The following is a 20,823-nucleotide window of genomic DNA, read 5'->3' on the forward strand; positions in this document are numbered from 1 at the left end:
CTTCTCGGTGGTGTCGGTCTCATCGGGGCGTACCTTGACAGGGTAAGGAACCTGTCGCGGTATTCTACCACCGTCATGCGACCTTGCTTCAGTTCACGGAACTCATCCCTCATCTTCTTGATAAGACCCGGGGTACATGGTACTTGCTGAACTTGAGCTTGAAGTCTGCCCAAGTCATGAACTGACCTCCATTCATGGCACGTGTACTAATCCACCAGGCTCGGGCAGGTCCTGCGAGGTAATGAGTGGCAAACAGGACCATCTCGTTGGGTTCCACTCCCGCTACCTCCAGATTGTTTTCCATGGTTTGAAGCCAGTCATCGGCATCGAGGGGTTCCTCCGTCTTGCTGAACACCGGAGGGTTGGTATTCCGAAAGTTCTTGAGCTTGGATCCGGGATGATCATGATTCCCATGGCCTTGGGTTGCGAGGTTTTGCGGTGCTTGTGATGTTGGCTTGACGTTCAGCCCTTTCGGTCTCCCCTGTACGCCGGCGGGGTTTGCGGCGGTTGCATCATAGCATCGTTGTTGTTGCGATTGGGAGGGGCCATCCGAATATACATTAGATTATAAGATAAGAGGGAAATTCTATGGTTCATTTTGAATAAGTTCAAAAACTTGTAAAAACTTGAATGCTTTGGATGACACACACAAACATTCATTCATTCATACCACATAACACATTACAAACTAACATTTCAACACTCCAATGGTTTTAAGAACCATTTCACATGCTACGATACAAAGGTCGGGATACAACTCATGCCTACATCAGTGCTCAAGTGCAGCTACCCTCGTCCTCCACATCGATAGGAACGACGTCATCAGGACTCGGCTCCAGAAAAGCGTAGTCCTCCTCCTCGGTGAACTCGTCCTCCTCGAAGTCGTCATCGTCACTCAGGAAGGCTCCTCCTCCCTGAATATCGATACCCGCTTCGTCTTCCTCCATCTCCTTGATCTGCTCCTCCTGAGCCTTCACCGTGGCCTCAAGTGACGCTATCTGAGCGCGAAGGCGTGTGATGGTGGCATCCTTCTTCGCGCACCTTAGGCGAAGCTTGTTGCGGTCTCTGGATAGCATCTTGATAGCATCTCCATGGGTGGCCAGGGCGATGTGCGTCTGGTTCGCGTACACCCGGGCGTTGTCTAGATCCTGCTGTGTATGATACAGCATAAAGTCTAGGTGCTCGGCGTGGTGTCGCAGCTCTGGGTGCGACTGCAGAGTCATGGGTGCTCCTGAGGCATCACGCCTCACTAAGTGAGCGAAGCGGGACGCAAGCAGGCGTACCACATTCGTCCGCGAGAGGCGTGCCAATGCCTCCCGAAGAGCTCTCGCTAGTCCGTCGAGCCGGTTGCTCTCACGGAATGAGAACAGAATCCTCTCCTGGTTAGGAGACTCCATCGTGCCTCGCACATCTGCGGTGATAATCCATCGGAGTTCTCCACCGGGCTGATCGTTCACCTGAATTCCGTGGAACTCAGGGGGAAGTCGACCAAGGAAAGCGGCGACAGCGGTGAGGTCATGTTCGAACACGAGGCTCCCACCGTTCCCGAGCTGATAGAACTTCGCGTTGATGGGTTCATTGGGCTCCATCTGAAAGCGAAAAGGTTGAGTAAGTTAGAGAGTGAACAAGTGTGGCAAAATTTTAGGTAGATTCAATTTAGAAGAGCACATTATTCATCAAATTTCGAAATAGTCTCAAAGGCAAGAATGCGAGTAAATTTTCACAAATATTTACTTCATTTGATTTCAAAGTTAAGTTTTCATGAACGTCCATTCTAACTAGGGTCTTCTAAGGTCAAATAATGGCTCGATACCAACTTGTCAACACCCGGATTTTTAAGTCCAGATGCCTATTATGTCATTCATCGCAATCCCAGGATAATGTTGTTGCGAGGCATAATAGTCGAATATCACAGTCATTATTTATTACAAGCCATAGTGTCATACAATCTTGAATCACATGGTTCATATTACACAAATAGTTGATTTCCAAATCAACAACATACATAAGTCCATACATAGCGGAAGCGTAATAGTAACGGGACTCTCTAGTCCACAGGCCAACATTTGACGTCAGAAACCCCTAGTTGTCGTAGGCGTCCTGCTGGTCATCCTCATGATAGTTCTGTTCCTCCTCGTACTCTGGCCATTTGAATAGCCGGGGACAAAGCCGTAAGTACTTCAAGTACTTGCAAACTAATACTATTGTAAAATGCCCATTAAAGAAACTAAACTCTAATTTAACTTGCATAAGCCAAATTTTAGTTCACAAGCTTGGATCATGTACTAACTAACTTAAGTGGGAACATTAGTGTCATTCCCACATCATTGGTTCAAAGCCCAAAGAGTCACCAAGTCACCATTCATATTTACTAAAGCTTTCGAAAATCCGACACCGGAAACTGTATGGCCTTTCCAACCGTCCGTAACCGTGGACACGGCTATTCGAATAGGTTTACACTCTGCGGAGGTTGCACACTTGTGCCACAACATTTGATTTCATCCGTCGGGATTTCCCCGAATCATCGTAACACGATACGCGGATCATCAACCATAACCTTTCACTTACATATCCTAGTATGAGCACCTCTCCCCATGAGCTTGGCCTCCCGAGTGAAAACCAAGCTGTTAACCCGGGAACCGCACGGGGCTTGGCCGTACAATTTCACCTCAATTCACATCCTTTCTCAACAACGGAGGCAGCCTCAGCATAACCCCTATGATGTGTGTTTAGAGGGAACTCATACTAAAATCTATAAACTTCCAGTTAAGCCCTACCCATAATCAGGTATTGTGGGGGTACTCAAAAATTGGAAAGGTATCGCATTCAAACCAATATCAGGTTTTTATCAAAAATCACCATCTTCTCTTGTTCACCTTCAACTTCAAACTCTTCAATGGAATGCTTCATCATTCCAAGGTTTCAAAATCAACCATTCACATGCTCCCATCTAATATAGTCAAATTTTAGTATTTTAGCACTAGCACTAATCATGAGGGGTGCTACTTTGCTTTGCTATCTCTTCTCATCTAGTAATCTTGTTCTCTATCCCAATTTTAGTTCATCCTTGGAAAACACAACAAGTAGAACTTGTATGGTGTACACATAAGATAGACTTGTATAAAGAGAAGTAAGAATCATGGTGCCTTGCTCAAGGTGAGCTTTGCACTTTGCAAGAGTATTATCTTGCCTTGGTAGTTCTCTAGGTTTTCTCCTTCTTCTTCAGGGTAGAATTCTCCTTCCTCTTGATAATCTCCGGTGCTAGCGTCTAAATTTGAATACGAAGTATAATCACCAAACAAGCTCAAAGGCTAATCTAAACACCTCATTACTTCACACAAACTATACTAAGCACACACATAAAATAAGTAAGTGTATTGGTGGTTGACTTGAGGAAAAAGATTTCCTCTTATTCATATGTGAGAAGTAAGGTTCATATGGTGTTTTGGGAAATAATTTCCTCTCATTGAATCTTCTTAAGATTTAATTTCTCCTCAGCAATACATGAATCCTATGTTGACCCAAGTCAACCATTCATCATCATTATTGGAGAAAATGATTTAAATGAGGTAGACCACCTCATACTATTTAAATAACACTACATTTGATTTAAATCTCAAGTAATTCATATAAGAGAGTTTGAAACCAGGGGTCCAAACATCCCATGAATTCATGTGAGACAAGTTTAAATGAAGTCTACAACTTCACATGGTTTACTTTAGTAGTTTTGGATAATATCAACTAGTTAAACTAGTCAAATGATCCATTAATTAAACTAGGGCATGATCATGCAAAGTGACCACACCATTTTCTTGCAGAAACAATTAGTGTAAGTCAAATGTGAGCTACTAGAGTTGGAATTAACTTAATATCTATTTTGGTTGATTTTTAATAATTATTTGAATAAGTAAAAGTCCCTGTCTTGTTATTTTTATCACATTTATTCCACCAAGAATCTGACCATGGGGCCAGTGGCATTTGTTAGATCTTTTTCTTAGCTTTCCAACAACATAAAGTTCATCAAATTTGGTTTAGCCAATTTCAATCTATTGAATTTCTAAGTTGGAACCAGTATTGAAATTTAATGGATTTGGATAAATCGAATTTGAATTACTGGGCTACGCGGGAAAGCTAAGTGGGCCGAAACGTTTAAAAACGGCCCAAGGCCAGCCCACCACGCATCTGTGCACGCGCGGGCCGCCTGACAGTGGGCTCCACCCGTCAGCGACTCATAATAGCCGAAACGGTATGTTTTAAAGTGGATCGTTGGATTAGAATGAGATCGAACGGCACTGGGCCATCGTCGTCTCCGGCGAGATGGGTTCACTGGCACGGCGGCGGTAGGGGGTCGGAGGCTCACCGTGGATCCAGCTAGGGTTGGGCAATGTGCTCGACGAGGTTGTGGACGACGGCGAAGCAGCCTGTAGCAGCGGCGTCGTCAGGGGCGGCCTCCTTCTCCGGCGATTGCTGCAGGGCTTCCGCGGCAGTGAGGCGTCGATTGGGCGGCGGCGGTGGCTAATCGATCATGGCGAGGTGCTGGGGAGGTCGAGGAAGAAGAGGGGAAGCTGGTGGTGTGCTTGGATCATCAAGGGGAGGTCTCCTTTTATAGGGCGTGAGGGGTGCCGTGGGTGCTGCGGCAAGTCGACAAGGGCGCGGCGTCTCCGGTGAGCTAGGGGGCTAAGCGACGACGGGGTCGTGTTCACCACGTCAAGGCGGTACTGCGAGCGTCAACGGTGCGGCAAATGGGGGCGTACGACGGTCGGGCGCGTCCGTGTCATCTGCCGCGGCCGTGGCGGAAGGAAGCTTCCTCTCCGGCGGCGGTAGACGCTAGGGGGTGACGTGAGCGTGTCCGGCGAGCTCCGCGTGGCGAGAGAGGTACTACGGCGCGCGGATATGGTCGGGTACGGCGAGATCCGGCGAGCGCCGCGTGGACGTGTCCGTGCACCGGGTGACGTCGCCATGCCGTTGGCGGCGTACCCGGGGCGTCCCGGGCGCGCGTCGTCCGGGGCTTGTCGGCGTCTCCTCGACCAACGGCGGGTACGGGCGATCTCCTGGGATCATGGGCGACGCGTTGGACATGGTGGCCGTGGCGATGATGAAGAGAAAGAGAGGGAGGCGTGTCGTGGGCGACGTGGCCGGCATGGCCATGGCTAGGCCGTGTTTGGTCGTGTCCGGGGGTTCCAAGGCATGGGTTTGGTGTAGGAGGGTCTTGTGGTCAATGCTAGGTCAAGTGGTGAGCAAGTGGTGGCCTGGTTTGATCACATTTCAAAATTGGAGATTGTTACATATGTTTCAAAGTCTCATCTTGGCATGCTTCTATCTCTTGATCCATGATGAATTTGATATGGTGATCTTTACGAAGTTGTTCACCTTGTTGAGTACTTGGATGACATGCCAAGAGTTGGATTTGTTTGGTTTGGAAAAATTGAAATAGATAGGCTCAAAGTAGGTACCAGACTATAAAAGTCAGAAATGACCATGATCATATGTGATCATGTTTTCAATTTTGAAAATGGTTTGAAAACTAAATCTTTGATTATCAAAGTTGTATTCATTCTTTAATATCATAACACCATTATTGGTGAAGATCAAATGGGTCTAAGATCAGATTTACCAAAAATGGCATAGACCTTATATTAGGGTTTTTAGGGTTTTTGTGATATTTGAATTCTTTCTCTTTTGAGGTATTTAACTCTGATGATCACTTGATCACTCTAGGGTTTTAGAGTTCATCACAAACACAAAGTAACAAACATCATGGCATAGCACTCAAAATGCACAAGTCCTATGCAGGGTACTATATGCAAGTAAAAGTTTTTGTTGGTTCTCAATTTTGGATAATTGAAATTGTTCTTCTTCCTTTATTTGAAATTTGGGATGTTACAGCTTCATGGCAAGCAAGACAACCCGGAAGGATCTAAACACATGAAAAACGAAAGAGGAAACGAAAACAAATAGTTCAGAACAAAATTTAACTAACCCCGGTTGTACCTGTTTTTTGCAAAATTTTCGAGTTACTCGAAGTGTTTTCTCTAAGTTCAAGAGATTGTGCATTTGGCAAAAAGAATTTGGACCTCATATGTCAAAACACCCAAAAGAGGTAGACAGAGCCAAAGTCAAGGAGCTAAGCAAACACTAAATTGAACTCGGGCTTGAACCCGGAGTACTTGACATAAAGATTTCACACAAACCAAACTTAACATACCGGACCTAATAAGTTCGACGGACCAAAAGGACTTAAACTGTATATTACATCATCAAACCCGGCATACCGGGCATTTCACAAATTCTTTTTTAAGAACATGACCAAAGTTTATCATGCATACTCGGTGAGGAGCTTTCCGGAGCTTGGCCAGATGCAGCTGGTTCATCATTGGCAGTTGCATCTTCAGCGGTTTCTTCAACTTCATCATCACTTCGAGCTTCTTCAAAATCTTCCGGCGCCGGTATAAAAGTGCTCACGGAGGCATAATGGGCCACTTGGTAGGCTCGCTCGCGGCGCTTGGCGGTAAGAACCAGATCGGTGTCAGTAGGAGCACCAAAGCGCAGCATGGCCAGAGCATCCAAGTCCAAGTCTTCATACCAGGAGCAAACAAACCGCAGAGCGGTGTCTGCACCAGAACGTGTGGCAGAGCACCGCCATTCATAAAGCCGGGCACCACACTCCTTAAGCCGGGCACAGATGGCGTCAATACAGTCCGGAACAGTTTCACCAGGCCAGAGCCACTTGAAGGCTTGAATTGCGGCATCTGGGAACTTAGCAAGCTTACTCATATGAGTCACACAGGCACAGAGAGCAGTGATGTATTCCTATGTTGTACAGGGGCGGCATCAGAAGTCAGATCCTCGACCCTGATCTTAGCAACGGCCGCTTTGGCACATGCCTGTGACTCAGGGAAGATGGCTGCGGAAAAGAACAAGAGAAACCGGTATACGAAGAGACCGGCAAGATAAGAAAGTTTACAGAGAAGAAGAAAAACACTTACTCTGGATTTTATCATCCAAATCCTTGATGATCCGGCCGTGGGAGATCTGGATTAGCTCCAACTAGTTGTTTGGCTGCCTCTCCAGCTCCCGCAGATTTCTGTCTTCTTCTATGTCCTTGTGCAACCGATCCTGGACTTCGTTCACCTCCTGCTCATGCATCTCAATCAAAGCAGTTTTAGCTTCCTCCACCTCGGCTTTTCCGGCCTTGACGGCCTCTTTCAGGGTCATGTCATGTCGCAGCCCGAGCTGTATCAGTTCTTCCTTGAGCCGTGCAGTCTCATTTTTCTAAGCCTGCAATTCATTCTGGTGCTGGAGGGAAAGCTTTTCCTTCTCGCCTGGAAACCGGAATAACAGAAGTTAGCGAGTTGAAAATTGAGAATTGCAAAGATAGAAAACAATAAAACGAACCTTGGAGGGCTGCAACCCGGCTGATGAGCTCGTCGAGCTGGGAAGACTCCGGTAGCGCGGCTACACAAAAAGAAACCGGTTGAGAAAGTTGAACAATGGCAAAAGAGGTTTGAAAGAAGCCGGTCAGAAAAGAAAAACACAAACAAGAAACAAACCTCGGCACTGGTTGTGCGTGAGCTGAAGTGCTGCATGCGCATCAGAAAGACCGCGGTGCTCCCACAGTAGCTGCTCAAACAATTTCTTGTGAGATTCCATCACGCCCTGCGAGGATTAAGTGGAGGTATAATGTATGCCAGTTTTTGAGCAGTTTCACGCTAAGTACTGCATACTTAACCCGAAAGTCGGAGACTATGTATGTCGGTTTTTTGAGAAGTTTCACGCTACTGCATACTTAACCCGAAACTCGGGGACTATGTATGCCGGTTTTTGAGCAGTTTCACGCTAAGTACTGCATACTTAACCCGAAACTCGGGGACTATGTATGCCCGTTTTTGAGCAGTTTCACGCTAAGTACTTCATAATTAACCCGAAACTCGGGGACTATGTATGCCGGTTTTTGAGCAGTTTCACGCTCAGTACTGCATACTTAACCCGAAACTCAGGGACTATGAGAATATATGCATAATATGTAAGTTAAAAACAGATTGGAATGATGCTGAAGTTCAAGCCCGAAAGAAAACTTACCGATACGTTCTTGTCGACATCGTACCAGGCGGCGTCGAAGTCTCGCATGCACCGTTTGAGCTGGTTCATGTGCTGAATGGTGTTCCGGGGGCCGCGAGGGTCCACTAGAGGTAACCCGTCCTTCCCCAAACCAGAGGTTGCTTCAGTGATATCGGAGATGTTCCATTCATCAGCGTATCTCTGGAGTGAGCCCAAGTTAGCTTCGCCACGGTTGAGCTCGACAATCCGGCCAGCTTGCACATATATCTTATCATTGATAGAGGTCGCGGCTCGGCTGGTGTGCAGGGTAAGAGCCTGGGAGCCGGTTGGCTGAGCCATAGTGGCCTGGAGGGCGCCGGAAAGCTTCTCCGAGGTGATTGCAGTGCTCTTTCGGGAGGAGAGCTTCTTAGCAGCATGGGCAGTTGGAGGCTTGTTCTTGGAGGATACCGGTGGGGGTGCAGGAGAACCTTTGGCAGGAGAGGCCGGTTTGGAACCTTCCAACGGTGCAGAGGATGAAACCTTCTTAGGTGAAACTGGAGGTGCTTTAGGGGCTTTGTCGGCGACAAGTGGAACCACAAAAGCCGACCGCGCGGTATGATCTGTACCGGCGCCCATGTTGCCGGCGCCGGGGTTTTCTTCTGGTTCAAGTGGCGAAGTGAAGTCCCCCTCAGCACAGTGATCTTCTCCTCTAGGGGCCATGTTCCCCTCACTTGTAGTGGGCCCCCGAGAGGGGGAAGGAGTCTTGCCGGCACGAGACTGTGCTGGATTTGCACGAGAGGTGATGCTTTTTTCTGTGTGCATTCTTAATGTCTTGCCTATATCTTGATATTATATTGTCACATAGGCTAGGTGTAATTTATATATTCTTAATATTAATATATTCCGTTTATCGGAAAACGCATGTGTGTGTTTTGTTCAAAATAATCTTTCTAATGTGTACAATGAGGCCTTTCTCACTTGCAACACGGAAGGTTGATGGGTGGGCTGGACAGTTATAGTGTTACCGAGAAACTAAGCCATCAACCCATGAGAGTTCATCCACGGCCACGACAAATCAAAGGAACGTGATACTACTCTACTAAATAGAGAACATAATTTCAAAGTAGAGCAGCAGAAATCGGAAACAAGACGAGACTACACTTGTAGATTCATATGTTATGGCAATATACGATACAAATGTGCACACACTGACACACGTAACCATCTTGAATTTTACAGACATAACCATCTCAAAATTGTACTGAGATATGATGACTCAAAGGTTCAGTTTGACGCGATATAACCCTCAAATGTAAACAACCAACCCCTTCAGGCAATTTTTATTGAAGATCCCGGAAAATCCATCTTTATTATTATACAGAAAGCCAAACCATTATCTCTGACACTGCGAGCTTGTATATCTCTTCGGATGGCACATTATCTCCAAACCGGCTACTCGCTTCGCGTATCTGTTTACAGTAAAGACATAAATTAAAGGGATGCTCGCATAGATTATATAAACATTATGAGAGTCGTCCGCTTTTTTCAAGAGTTTATCCCATTTTTTCCAAACAAAATACAACAAAAAAAATCATAAACAAACAAAAATGCATTTGCACAAAATTAATGACATTTTTCATATAAACAAACGAGCTCACCCCTATAACCATAATTCATACAATCCCATTTCAAAATGTTTTTTACGGTGTCCATTCATAACACCCTTCAACAAGTTAAACTTGGTGCATATTCCATATGTGAGTGCTACTACACATATCACAAGGGAATGATTGTATATGAAATGTATAGGTTCCATCTATATCCATAATACATAGTTAAATAATGTTATGTTATTTCAGAAAAGGAGATAAATTTAAATAATTTCATCAAGTTATTAACATCTAGATTTAAAAAAAATTATTGTGTAAATATATAACCAGTTCAACCTACATCTAGTCTTAATAATTTAGTATTCTAGATTCAGAACTATTAAAATTCTGTACAAAGAGATAAAATCTAGATAGTGTTGAGTTCTGTTTGTAAACTAAAATCCCATCCAATTTAACCGCCCAAGTTATTCATATATGAAATGTGCTAAGTGCTTTTACATGTTACTACACATTTCGCTAGGGAATGATTGTATAAGGCATGTATAGGTTCCATCTATATCCATAATAGATAGCTAAATTATGCCATGCTATTTTAGAAAAAGAGATAAAATTAAATAATGTCATAAAGCTATTAACATTTAGATTTGTTTCAAAAGTATTGTGCAAATATATAATCAGTTTTACCTACGTGTAGTCTTAATAATTTAGCATTCTAGCATCAGAATTATCAAAATTCTGTACAAATAAATCAATTTTTTTGTTTGATAAGAAGCTAATTTAGCCTCTATTGTTTTACTGAACCACCATTATGTCTGTGAAGTTTAAATTAAACTAAAACAATTTACAAGATATCGTCTCAATTCCAAAAAAAAACATTCAGCATGATGTATACAAATTACACCTTCAATTATCACAATCGTAAGAATTTTTTTTAAAGTTTCATTGGGAATCCTAGGTTATCATTCGTAGTCTCCACAAATTATGAAACCTAAACTCACAGGGAAAAAAATTGTTTTCTATACATCCCTCCTACATCATATTGAGCTTTCTGCATGTAGCCCCAATGATAAATTATTAGCACACTTGATACATGTTTCAATACAATTCACTTAACTACCACCTTATCCTCCACCTCAAGTCCGAATTTAGACATTATTTTTATTTGTGAAATGACTTGTTAAATTTGATTTTCTATGTTCCTCATGTGTTGTATGGACATTCCTGACAATATAAACCAAGAAATGAGCAAATATGTGAGGCATTTTTATGGATGAATTCAGATATTCATGAAAAGGCCATGCTCTTGAAACATGAACAAGAGTTTACATACATAAAAAATTCAAGAATGCTTGGGTGTGTTGAATATTAACATCATAAAGCTTTTCTTGGAGAGGTCGACAAATTTTCAGTTGTCTACATTCCTTGAGTCAATATAATTTGGACCACCTAATGTAGTACGACTAGAATTCCTAGAAACCACTTAGTAGGATCCTTTATGTGGAACATTAATTTGCAACTTTGGTTTATATAATCTATGGCAAGGTGTAATTGAAATGATCAAAGGTTTTTCTTGAACTGGCATTTATCATGATAGTTATATGCACAAAAGATTTGTCATTTGGTTTATGTAATATAATTTCTATATATAGTTCATCACGTCATTCAACATGAGTTCTTAGAGGACTTACTCCATTCGCCTTATCTCAATTGGCTCGTAAGATTTTCTACACATGGAAGAAGTTTTTGAACATACTATTACTATTAGTCTGGGATTCTACCAATGTGTGGAATCATATTTTGGGGAATCAACATTTTTTCATCTCACGTGGCCTATAAAGTGATTGTTGATTTTCAACCCCCACCTCCCCATTTTAGATACATTTGGTAATCTTTATGTAAAACCAAACAGTCATCTATAATACCTAAATAGGAGCAACCCACTATGGGATTTCTCTCAACATGCAGACTACCCACCTAAGCAAACATGCCACATCATCTTTTGTTTACAAGAGAAGATTTTATTTTTGTTGGCTCACTCCACCATGAAAATCACGCAGCACCAAATGTCCAAATCTCTGTACATTATGATGAAACTGAACAGACGGCATGCATGTCTTTTACTATCCCACTAGAAGAGACGAATAGTTGTTGCTTCAGTTAATTCCGTCGCTCCATCTCCATTACTGTTTCATTTAGTTAAACATATTATTTCTCTTCCCACAAACCTTCACAGTCTGTATCTCTTCACCTTCTTTTCCCTTACCTTTGTCCACTGCATGCATGTGCCCGTTCTTCTCTATTTAATCTGTAAGCATCTTTCCAATTTCCTGCCTCCACTTTGCCTGTAGCACCGATTCAAATGTCGATGCCTCTCTTTCATCTGGCCGGTGATCACCACCGCTAGAAGTCCACAAAGATCCTACTCTCCAGACCCTGGAGGATATATATCCTCATTGAGTTTGGACTTTGGAGAAGAAAATTTCTCCCTTTTAATCTATTATCCTGCAATACTACCTCAGTTTTTTGATCCCCGATCTGCTTTTGCCTTCCTCGCATCCCCTTTCTTCCCCTTTCATGTATTGAATTGTATGCTTACTGCCTTGGTTTTTCTTAGTTATATGTACAAATCTGACGGTGCAGTTCTTGAAGTTACCAAACAACATTACTGAAATATTAGCGCTCTATTTTTTTGACTCGCTGGTAGAAGCTAAACAAACTGCAGTTTTTCTTTACTAATCGCTGGCAGAAGCTATATAAAATGGTGTGTCGTGCTTGATTTTAGAGTATGATTATTGAGCATTTGTCATTTGTTCACAGGTAATGCTCTTGCTGCACATGAGCATGCGTCAACAATCTATTGTTTTATATATAAAGCTCTTTCTTTACATAGTAAGACCTTCATTGTTTTATATTCTAATAATTAAGGCGGGACTTCTTCAACTTCATGCAAGCTAGCCCATGGTAATTTTTTTTTTGAGATCCACTAGCCCATGGTAATGGAATGAGATTTTGGTTCTGAAAAGTTCTTTTGTTGTTATTATTGGATCTAAGATTATTTCCTCTCATCTATCATTCAATGTTTTTATTTTTTATTCAGTTTACTGCTGTGGATTCTATAATAATTTTTCTCTGAATTTGCGGAGTTTGCCAACATTAGAAATAGTTTGTGGCCTGCGCAAACGGAAGTAAGATTATCCAAGAAATTAATTATGATGTGTCTTCTTGGTAAGTACGACATATATGTTCATGATTACCATTTTGTGTTTTCTTAAGAAATACAAAGCATATAGTCCAAATTATTCAGGACAAATGAAAAGAAAGAAAAAACATTGTGATCCGATGCAAGTGTGACTATGCAATTTCCCATATAACTCGAATATTTGACTGTGGCATGATAGTCATGGTAATTGCATCAGGTATTATCTATATGCAGACAACAGGTGAAAATAAAACTACTGCATTCATGTGTAGGTACTGTAGGTATTTAGTGTTTTCAACAGTGGTGTATTAGTACTATCTATACAAGAAATTAGACCATAGGTTTGGATGGGGTATCCCAAGTTTGAAGCTATTCTTCGTTTTAACCAAACTACTAAATTGTTCTTTGTGTACAGTATATTGGATTCATTTTACATTCTCTTACCAGTCCTAAACTGAAGTTAGAACTCTTCGTTGGTGTGTGCAGTTGGAGTGAAAATTACTGGTTTTCAACAAAGGGTTATAGCCAGAAGCAACATTTGGTCTTCTACAGGAAAATTAAATGCGGGGCGACCCTTATGTTCATTTTAGGTCACTTTAGGTCATCTCAAAGAAGGTTTAAAAGCCTAAGGTGGCTACCTGGCATGAGAACCTTTTAATGATACCTCTTACTTCTAATTGTATTTATCCGACATCCAAAAAATGTTAGCATCAAAAAATTTCATTTAGTTTATCTTCACTTCCTTCTTTTTAGTGTGCATATTTCTTTCGGATATATATAATATAACAAAATATCCCGCTGCAACGCGCGGGGTATCTTCTAGTTGTTCTTATGGTTACTATTGCATGATATATTGAGCACTATAAATTTAATGTAAAAAAGAATTCCAGATACCATTATTGCACTCTACAACTCTCTAATGTTCTCAAGAAGACCCCATACTATCTATTTGCCCATGAGCCTAGAACTTTTCTCCCCAAAGAACAAGAAACCTCCCAAATTATAGTGATATCATGTCCCCTTCTTCACGTTTCTTATAGTCATTGCATCTTGGGGTTTTGGATTATTAGGAACCATGAAACTTTGAAGGATCAGAGACCCAATGTCATTGGATGAAAAGAAAATTTTATACATGAGTTGGCTCTAGTTTGCCATAGAATTCAAAATAAATATTCCCAACATTTAGAGGTTCGCCAAAAACACAACTTAATCCTTATATTTTCTTATGCATTTGAATTAGAATACCACTTTATTAATTTACAACCTATGGTTGAGATCTCTCTGATGGTTTTCTGTAAAGAAAGGAAATTACCACACAATCAAAATAGTAAGAACGAATACCAGCTTGCATGGGTGGAGGTGTCGAGTGTGGTATGGTTTGGCAACATCATGTGTGCATTTAGCCTAGGATATATAATAAAATAGAAACATGTTTTCTTATGCATATAGGAAGAGAAGTTATACCTTGTTGGAATGTTTTGTTATAATTCAAAGGGTCTAATATACTCCATCCATCCCGAAATACATGGCGTATAAACTTAGTCAAATGTCTATGCTTTCAAAGCTTGACTGGGTATATATACAAAATATGAAGATATAAAATACTACATCAATACCAATAGATCAACTATAAGGTATATTTTCAAGATTTATTTACTTAATATTGTAACTATTGATATTACTTTTTGTGTAATTGTTCAAACTTAGCAACCGTTGAGTTTTCACTAAATCATAAGTCGTGTATTCTAGGACGGAAGGAGTATATGGTATGTATAATTAAAACAATTCTATAGGTTTTATCTTGGAAAGTTTGGTTTTTTCCTAAATTACATGTCATGTATTTTGGGACCGAAGTAGTATATGGTATGCCCATTTCAAAATTGAGAACTATATGTGATAATGACATCCCTAGTTCTAGCTAGACTTAAAAGAAAAATATCATTGCTTTTCATCTGGATGTTGTGTGAGCCTGATGGAGAGAGGAAGATGAAGCATGACAGGGAGGAACACTCAAAGGAGAAGTAACATGATGATGCTATATTTTCAAGTTCTTAATTGAATGGTCTTAACTATCAGTTCTGGGTGAAGAAAAAGAAGAATTTAGCCTAAATGCTAAAGGCTATGAGGCAACCACCATGTTAAAACAATATATGATACTTCAAATATTACAATGCAATATTGGCTATTGAATGGGTGTATATTTATTTTTATGTGATCTACTCTGAATAAAATAGAAAGGTTGATGTCATCGAATCATTAGAGTATACCCCATGTTACCATGTAGGTGATTCTCCCACTTTACTAAACTATTTTCGACAATGTAACTTTGTAACATGTTTTGACTCTAGTGGATACACACAATCATATAAGACCCACACTTCTTCCTAGTTTACTGAATTGTTTCAAGAATATTTTTATAATAAGTTTTGCTGTCAGAGGATATACGCATTCTGATAAGATTGCGGTTCAAGTCCTGAATCTCTCACTATATTAAATAATTTCCATACCGTGGAGACTATATGCTATAAAATAAGACATGATCAAATCTTGAGACTATATGCTATAAAATAATATAATTTAGTACATTTTCACATTAAAGATATATATTGTCAAAAAGATAGCGTAATATTTGCAAGTGATGATTAATTATGTTAATATGCTGCTAACTTAAGTTAATTAAGACCCAAAATCCTTTTTGTGCCAACATCCCCATTTATCTTCTTTCTTTTTTGAGTTTCAGAAATGGGCACTTCACCTCATCACCATCCAGATGTAAAATTTTCTCTATAATGATTTTGAGGGACACGTAAACCTTCAGTTAGCAAACTGGAAAATATTTTTTAAGAAGAAAGAATTCCGGGGACTAGGTGTACCTGAGGATCTAGCTAATGTCAATCTTTGTCTCCTTATTTTATGGATTAAAATATGTTCTAGGGATGAAGGAAAACTTTGGAGAACTTCAGTTGCTGCCAAATATAACACATGCAACACGAATATCTTCTAGGTGAAGCTGGATGAATTTCACAATTTTGGAAGGTGTGATGCGTACATTGTAGAATATTAGATTTGGTTATAGGTGGAAAATAGTAAAAAGTGTAAAAGTTATACTTTGGGAAGACACATTGTGTGGTACTTCCCCATAGAAATTAAGTTCTTTGAACTATATGTCTTGTGCCACAAACAGTAAAAGACTGTCGAAAAGATTTGGAATTGTAGTAACCTTAGGTTCACTTTTAGGAGGAATTTTGCTGACTCGTGTGCAAAAATGGTATGAATTGGAAAGTATTACTACTAGCATCTCTTCCTCTGCTGATAGTGATGCTCTAAGTTGGCAATATGAAAGTAATGCGGAGTATGTTTCATCATCCCTTTATGATGTTCTTAATTTTGGTGGAGTCACACCCATGTTTGTCCTTGATGTTTGGCAATTCCTTATTCCTCCCGGAGTACACGTTTTCTTCTTCTGTCTCAGAACATTTTGATGACTAGAGATAACATGATGAAAAGAAATTTGAACAAACCTGAATGTTGCATTTCATGTGCTGAAAATGAATCAATCCATCACTTGTTCTTTCGCTACATTCTACCTATACAGATTTGGCAAATCATTCTGTTTTTTCATGTTTGTTTAGAAATGATTACTTGTCAATTGCCAATTGGGTAGATAACAGAAAACATACAGTTTTAAATTCAGTATGTGATGCTACTCTCTAGTGTATATATCTAGAAAGTTAGGAATGATATGATCTTTAACGGTTAAATTTGGCTGAATTTGCACCAAATTTTGAGAATGATCTTGCATTCATTCAATAGATGAATGATCATATTCAAGGACCACTTGTCTGCAACCATAGACCAAATCTATGGATATGTGATGCTGATCCTGGAGGGGAATTTCGAATTGACAAGTGACAATTGACAATTGACTAAAGGGCTCAAAGTTCTCACTAGCAAGGATCCCCCCTAAAGATGAGTATTGTGATCACATCTCTCTCGTTGCCAAGAAGCCGGTGATGCAAGTTACCTGGACCAATTTGGCATCGATCTTGAAGCTACTTCGATCATATCACATTTTTAGATGCTTTTGTTGAGCCGGTGTGGATGCACCTATAGGATTTGTGTATATAAGGTGTAGTTTCGTGTTTCCAACTTGAACTCCAATTATCCGTTTGTGCCATTAGGCCTTTAAACCCTCTCGAACATGCTTGTGTGCTGTAAAACCAGACATGTGTTTATGTGGGTTTCGTAGATTTATCAATGGAGCCAGGATGGTGATCCCTTTAATCAAAAAAAATCTAGTACTTTACGATAGTATGACTGACCATGTTTCCGTGTGTGTGTTCCCCTTACCCCTAAAGTTTATATCTCAGTTTGACTACCAAAATTCCAAGAACATGGCTAGATAGATGGAGGATAATGGTTTAGGATAAGGGTTTTACTTACGCGAGCGTGGATGGTGAACATGCTCCGGGCGTTATCACACGAGATCCCAGATGTGACCACATCGATGTTGTGCTTCTCGAGCACGGCTATCACCATAGGCAGCACGCTCCGGCGCCGCGCCACACACACGCTGATGTATGCATCATTTCCTGACAGACTCAGCACGACGTTAGGCCCAGACCACGTCTGTAGCCCCACTGGCGCTGGAGCCGCGGTCACCGCGCCCACAGTTATAGGTGGAGTTGGCGCCGCTCCTGTGGGCCCAATCCCAGCAACTGGTAGTGCTACCGGCATAGGTGCCCCCCGGTCTGTAAGCGCTAGCGCCACTGCAGAAGATGAGACCCCATCATTGGTTGCGGTGCCAATCTTTCCTTGTGCCAGCTGCATCTCCAGCTTCTGCTTCTCAAGCTCGCTTAGCGTCTCCTCCAGACTCTTGATGTAGTGTATAGCTTCCATCACTATGCTCGATTTATCAACCTGAAACACAAAAAACTAGTTAGGATCTTCATCTGCATCCACAAAGATCTAACATATGAGTAAATCATAATAGCATCACCTTGTCAGGAAGGGTGGGGAGGAGTCCATGCAACTTGGTGAACATCTCGCTCATCCGTTTCCTTCTCTCGCGCTCCGTGATGATGTGCAATTCTCTGTCACCATGGCGGCCTCGTGATCTTCCATGTTTGGCAGCAGCTATGACATGTGGAGTGTTGATCTTACCCTTAGATCTAACACCCTCATCTTCTCCTTCTATCTTTATGACACTCTTCCCCTTGTCAATAGAACTCACAATCACCGGATGGTTGCTTCTCTTGGACTCATCGCTACCGTTGTCGTTCTTACCGGGACTCATGGAGTCGGAGCTGGTTGCCGGTGGTGCGTTGTGGTTGTTGTTGTCGGAGTCCTGAGCCATAACACTAAACAAAGCACTAAGTAAAGTGTATGAAGTTCAGATCTGGGGAGAAGAAGTCGTCCTTTGCTGGCTTTAAGAAATGATGCGCCAGCTTTTGCGTCTTCTCGGAAGATTGAAAATATCAGCGTGTTTTATGTTTGTCAGGATGTATAAAATTAATTACCATAAGTATTCTGCGAGAACTTTTTCTTTCTCTCTATCTCCAAAGTATTGCTGCCAAAAATGTGTGACACCTCTTAGCTAGCTGGCTCACGCTAATATTGGCACATTCATTGAATTTACATCCTACTCATTTATTTCAGTAAAATATGGAAGCAACACACGCAATCTTTTCTGTGATCTCCATTCTTATTTCTGAGTTGGATGATTAGCAATTATGCACTACCTAGTACCGCTTCATAATCCATGTATACTTAGTAGAATTTAATAAAATCGCAATAATAAAGACTTCGTCTAAATCACCATTTTCAACTGATACTACATCCTTCTCAGCTTTCAGACATATTTATGCATTCTAATATATCAGTCTCTATAGACTGGATTATCTTGATTCACACTTACTGAAATGCATATAATCGATGGCCAGAGGTTGCACAGCAACTCCATTCTCCATAAAACTGGCAGAACGGGTTCACACAGTTCATGATCTCAATTTAAACAACAAACTCCATGTACTCTCTCTGTTTCACCCAGAAAGTTATACATAATTTATTTAAGTTTAAATGTATCTAGACACTAAATAACATCTATATAAATCGAAATTTTGCCAGACAAATTCCATGGGACACAGGGGTACAAGAATACAAAGTTTGTTAAGAGCAGCATTTTGGGCATGAATGGGATCCAACTTCTTGACACCTTTTTGTACGTATCCCACAAGACACAATGGCGTATTTAATTAACGGCGGAAGGCTTTCTCCTTTTCAATTCACCTTGCGTGTTAGTATAATAAGCTTGCAAGTACAGGCAAATATTACACGTGGACGAGGAACTAAGACAGAAACACATAAAGTGTTAGCCTTTTTCAACGAAAATTTACATGGGCTTTTGGTCAGGCAGGCTTCGGCCCACGCATTGCCCCGCGGCTCCCGTTCCTGGCTGGTCCTCTGTTTCTGACGCTGGTCTCTGGCCGGGGTGCCACTATGCCGGTCGACAAAAGATGCAACAATCTAGTCTCTATACCGCTTAGATCATCTCTATAACTCTTCGTTGGTGTGCGCGGTTGGAGATGAAGGGTTTTGGTGCCCAAGAGGCAAAGGAATATTTATTATCACCAATCCATGTTGATGATAATGTTTATATACCATGATTATTGTATTACCCGGAAACATAATACATGTGTGGAATATGAACACAATGTGTCCCTAGTATGCCTCTATATTAGTTCGTGAAATAAGTGTTGGTTATTTGTTTTCATTGCCATGGACATAGTGTCACTTATTAGCGAGGTCATATTATTAAAGAGAATAATATGATGGACATTACCTAATCAAAGCGTAGTAATTGATCGTGTTATATAGTTCTAATTGCGAAGGTTTCCCGTTGTCATCAATACTATTCCTTTGACCATGAGATTATACAACTCTCAAGTATTGGAAAAATCCATAGCTTTTTGCAAACGTCACTTCGTTATTGGGTGATCATAAAGCTATCTCGCATGTATTCTATAAGATACTTGCTGGGTTGAATGTTATCAAGAGTGGGATTTGTCCATGCAAGTAACAGAAAGATATTCTCTGGGCCCTCTCGGTAATACGCACTCAATCTCTTGCAATACCGTGACTAGGTCACATGAGGGTGCGTTATTACGACGAGAAAAGAGTACTTACCGATAACGAGAAAAGAATAAGGTATGAAGGTACCAACGATCAAATCTCGGGTAACTAAGATATCGCAGCACATGGGAATTATATTTGAATGACATAAGTGGTCCATTCGATAAGATCGTCGTTTAATATGTGGGGGTTAATATGGTTCTTCAGATCCCTCTATTAACCATTGGATATGGACATAGTCATGTCCACATAATCGCGAACCCGTAGGGTCACACACTTAAGGTTCGACGCCGCTAGGGATAGAGAGATATCAAGTGTTGTGTTTTCTGTCTCTCTAATGAATTCGGGGATATCAAGGATGGGTTCAAAAGGGTGACAAACCTATTGCAACATACATGGGAAGTATCGGAATGGTTCCGTAAAGTTCTGAATTTTTAAGTTGTACCGGAAAGTTCCGGAAGGGGGAACCCACCTAGCCTAGGGCCAGGTGGGGCCCAGCCGCACGCCAAGTGGGCCGGCCGGCTGGCCATCGTTGACAAGTGGGAGACGAAAATTCCTCTCTCCACTTGGTTTGGAAGTGGGAGGGAGGAGCTTTCCTTTTCCTATTCCATATCACTTGGGGACTTCCTTGTTTGGTTCCAATATGAGTTTGACAAGGTTTGACCGAGAGTCCAATTAGGATTCATAGATCCTATGGCCTCTCGGGTCCGATCCTTTATATACGGGAGCCCCAGGGCTGGCACAACATCACAAGTCCACAAGAGCCACGCTGCCCCGAGCTCCCCATGCCCAGAGCCGCCTCCGCCCGCCGCACGATGCCGGCCACCTCGCCGCTATCGGCTGTCG

The 20,823-nt window shown here is 41.5% G+C and overlaps 1 protein-coding gene across 1 annotated transcript; it reads right to left on the reverse strand.

Moving 5' to 3' along the window:
- Positions 1 to 9,410: 9,410 nt before the first annotated feature.
- Positions 9,411 to 18,202, reverse strand: LOC124690116 (transcription factor bHLH95-like). The gene is made up of 3 exons (XM_047223549.1): positions 17,846 to 18,202; positions 17,290 to 17,766; positions 9,411 to 9,506 (listed from the first exon to the last, which is right to left on the reverse strand). Exons 1-3 carry the CDS (start codon positions 18,200 to 18,202, stop codon positions 9,411 to 9,413), a joined length of 930 nt encoding a protein of 309 aa, XP_047079505.1.
- Positions 18,203 to 20,823: the final 2,621 nt, after the last annotated feature.

The sequence above is a fragment of the Lolium rigidum genome, chromosome 2 (genome assembly GCF_022539505.1).
Source record: "Lolium rigidum isolate FL_2022 chromosome 2, APGP_CSIRO_Lrig_0.1, whole genome shotgun sequence".
Classification (NCBI taxonomy): Eukaryota; Viridiplantae; Streptophyta; class Magnoliopsida; order Poales; family Poaceae; genus Lolium; species Lolium rigidum.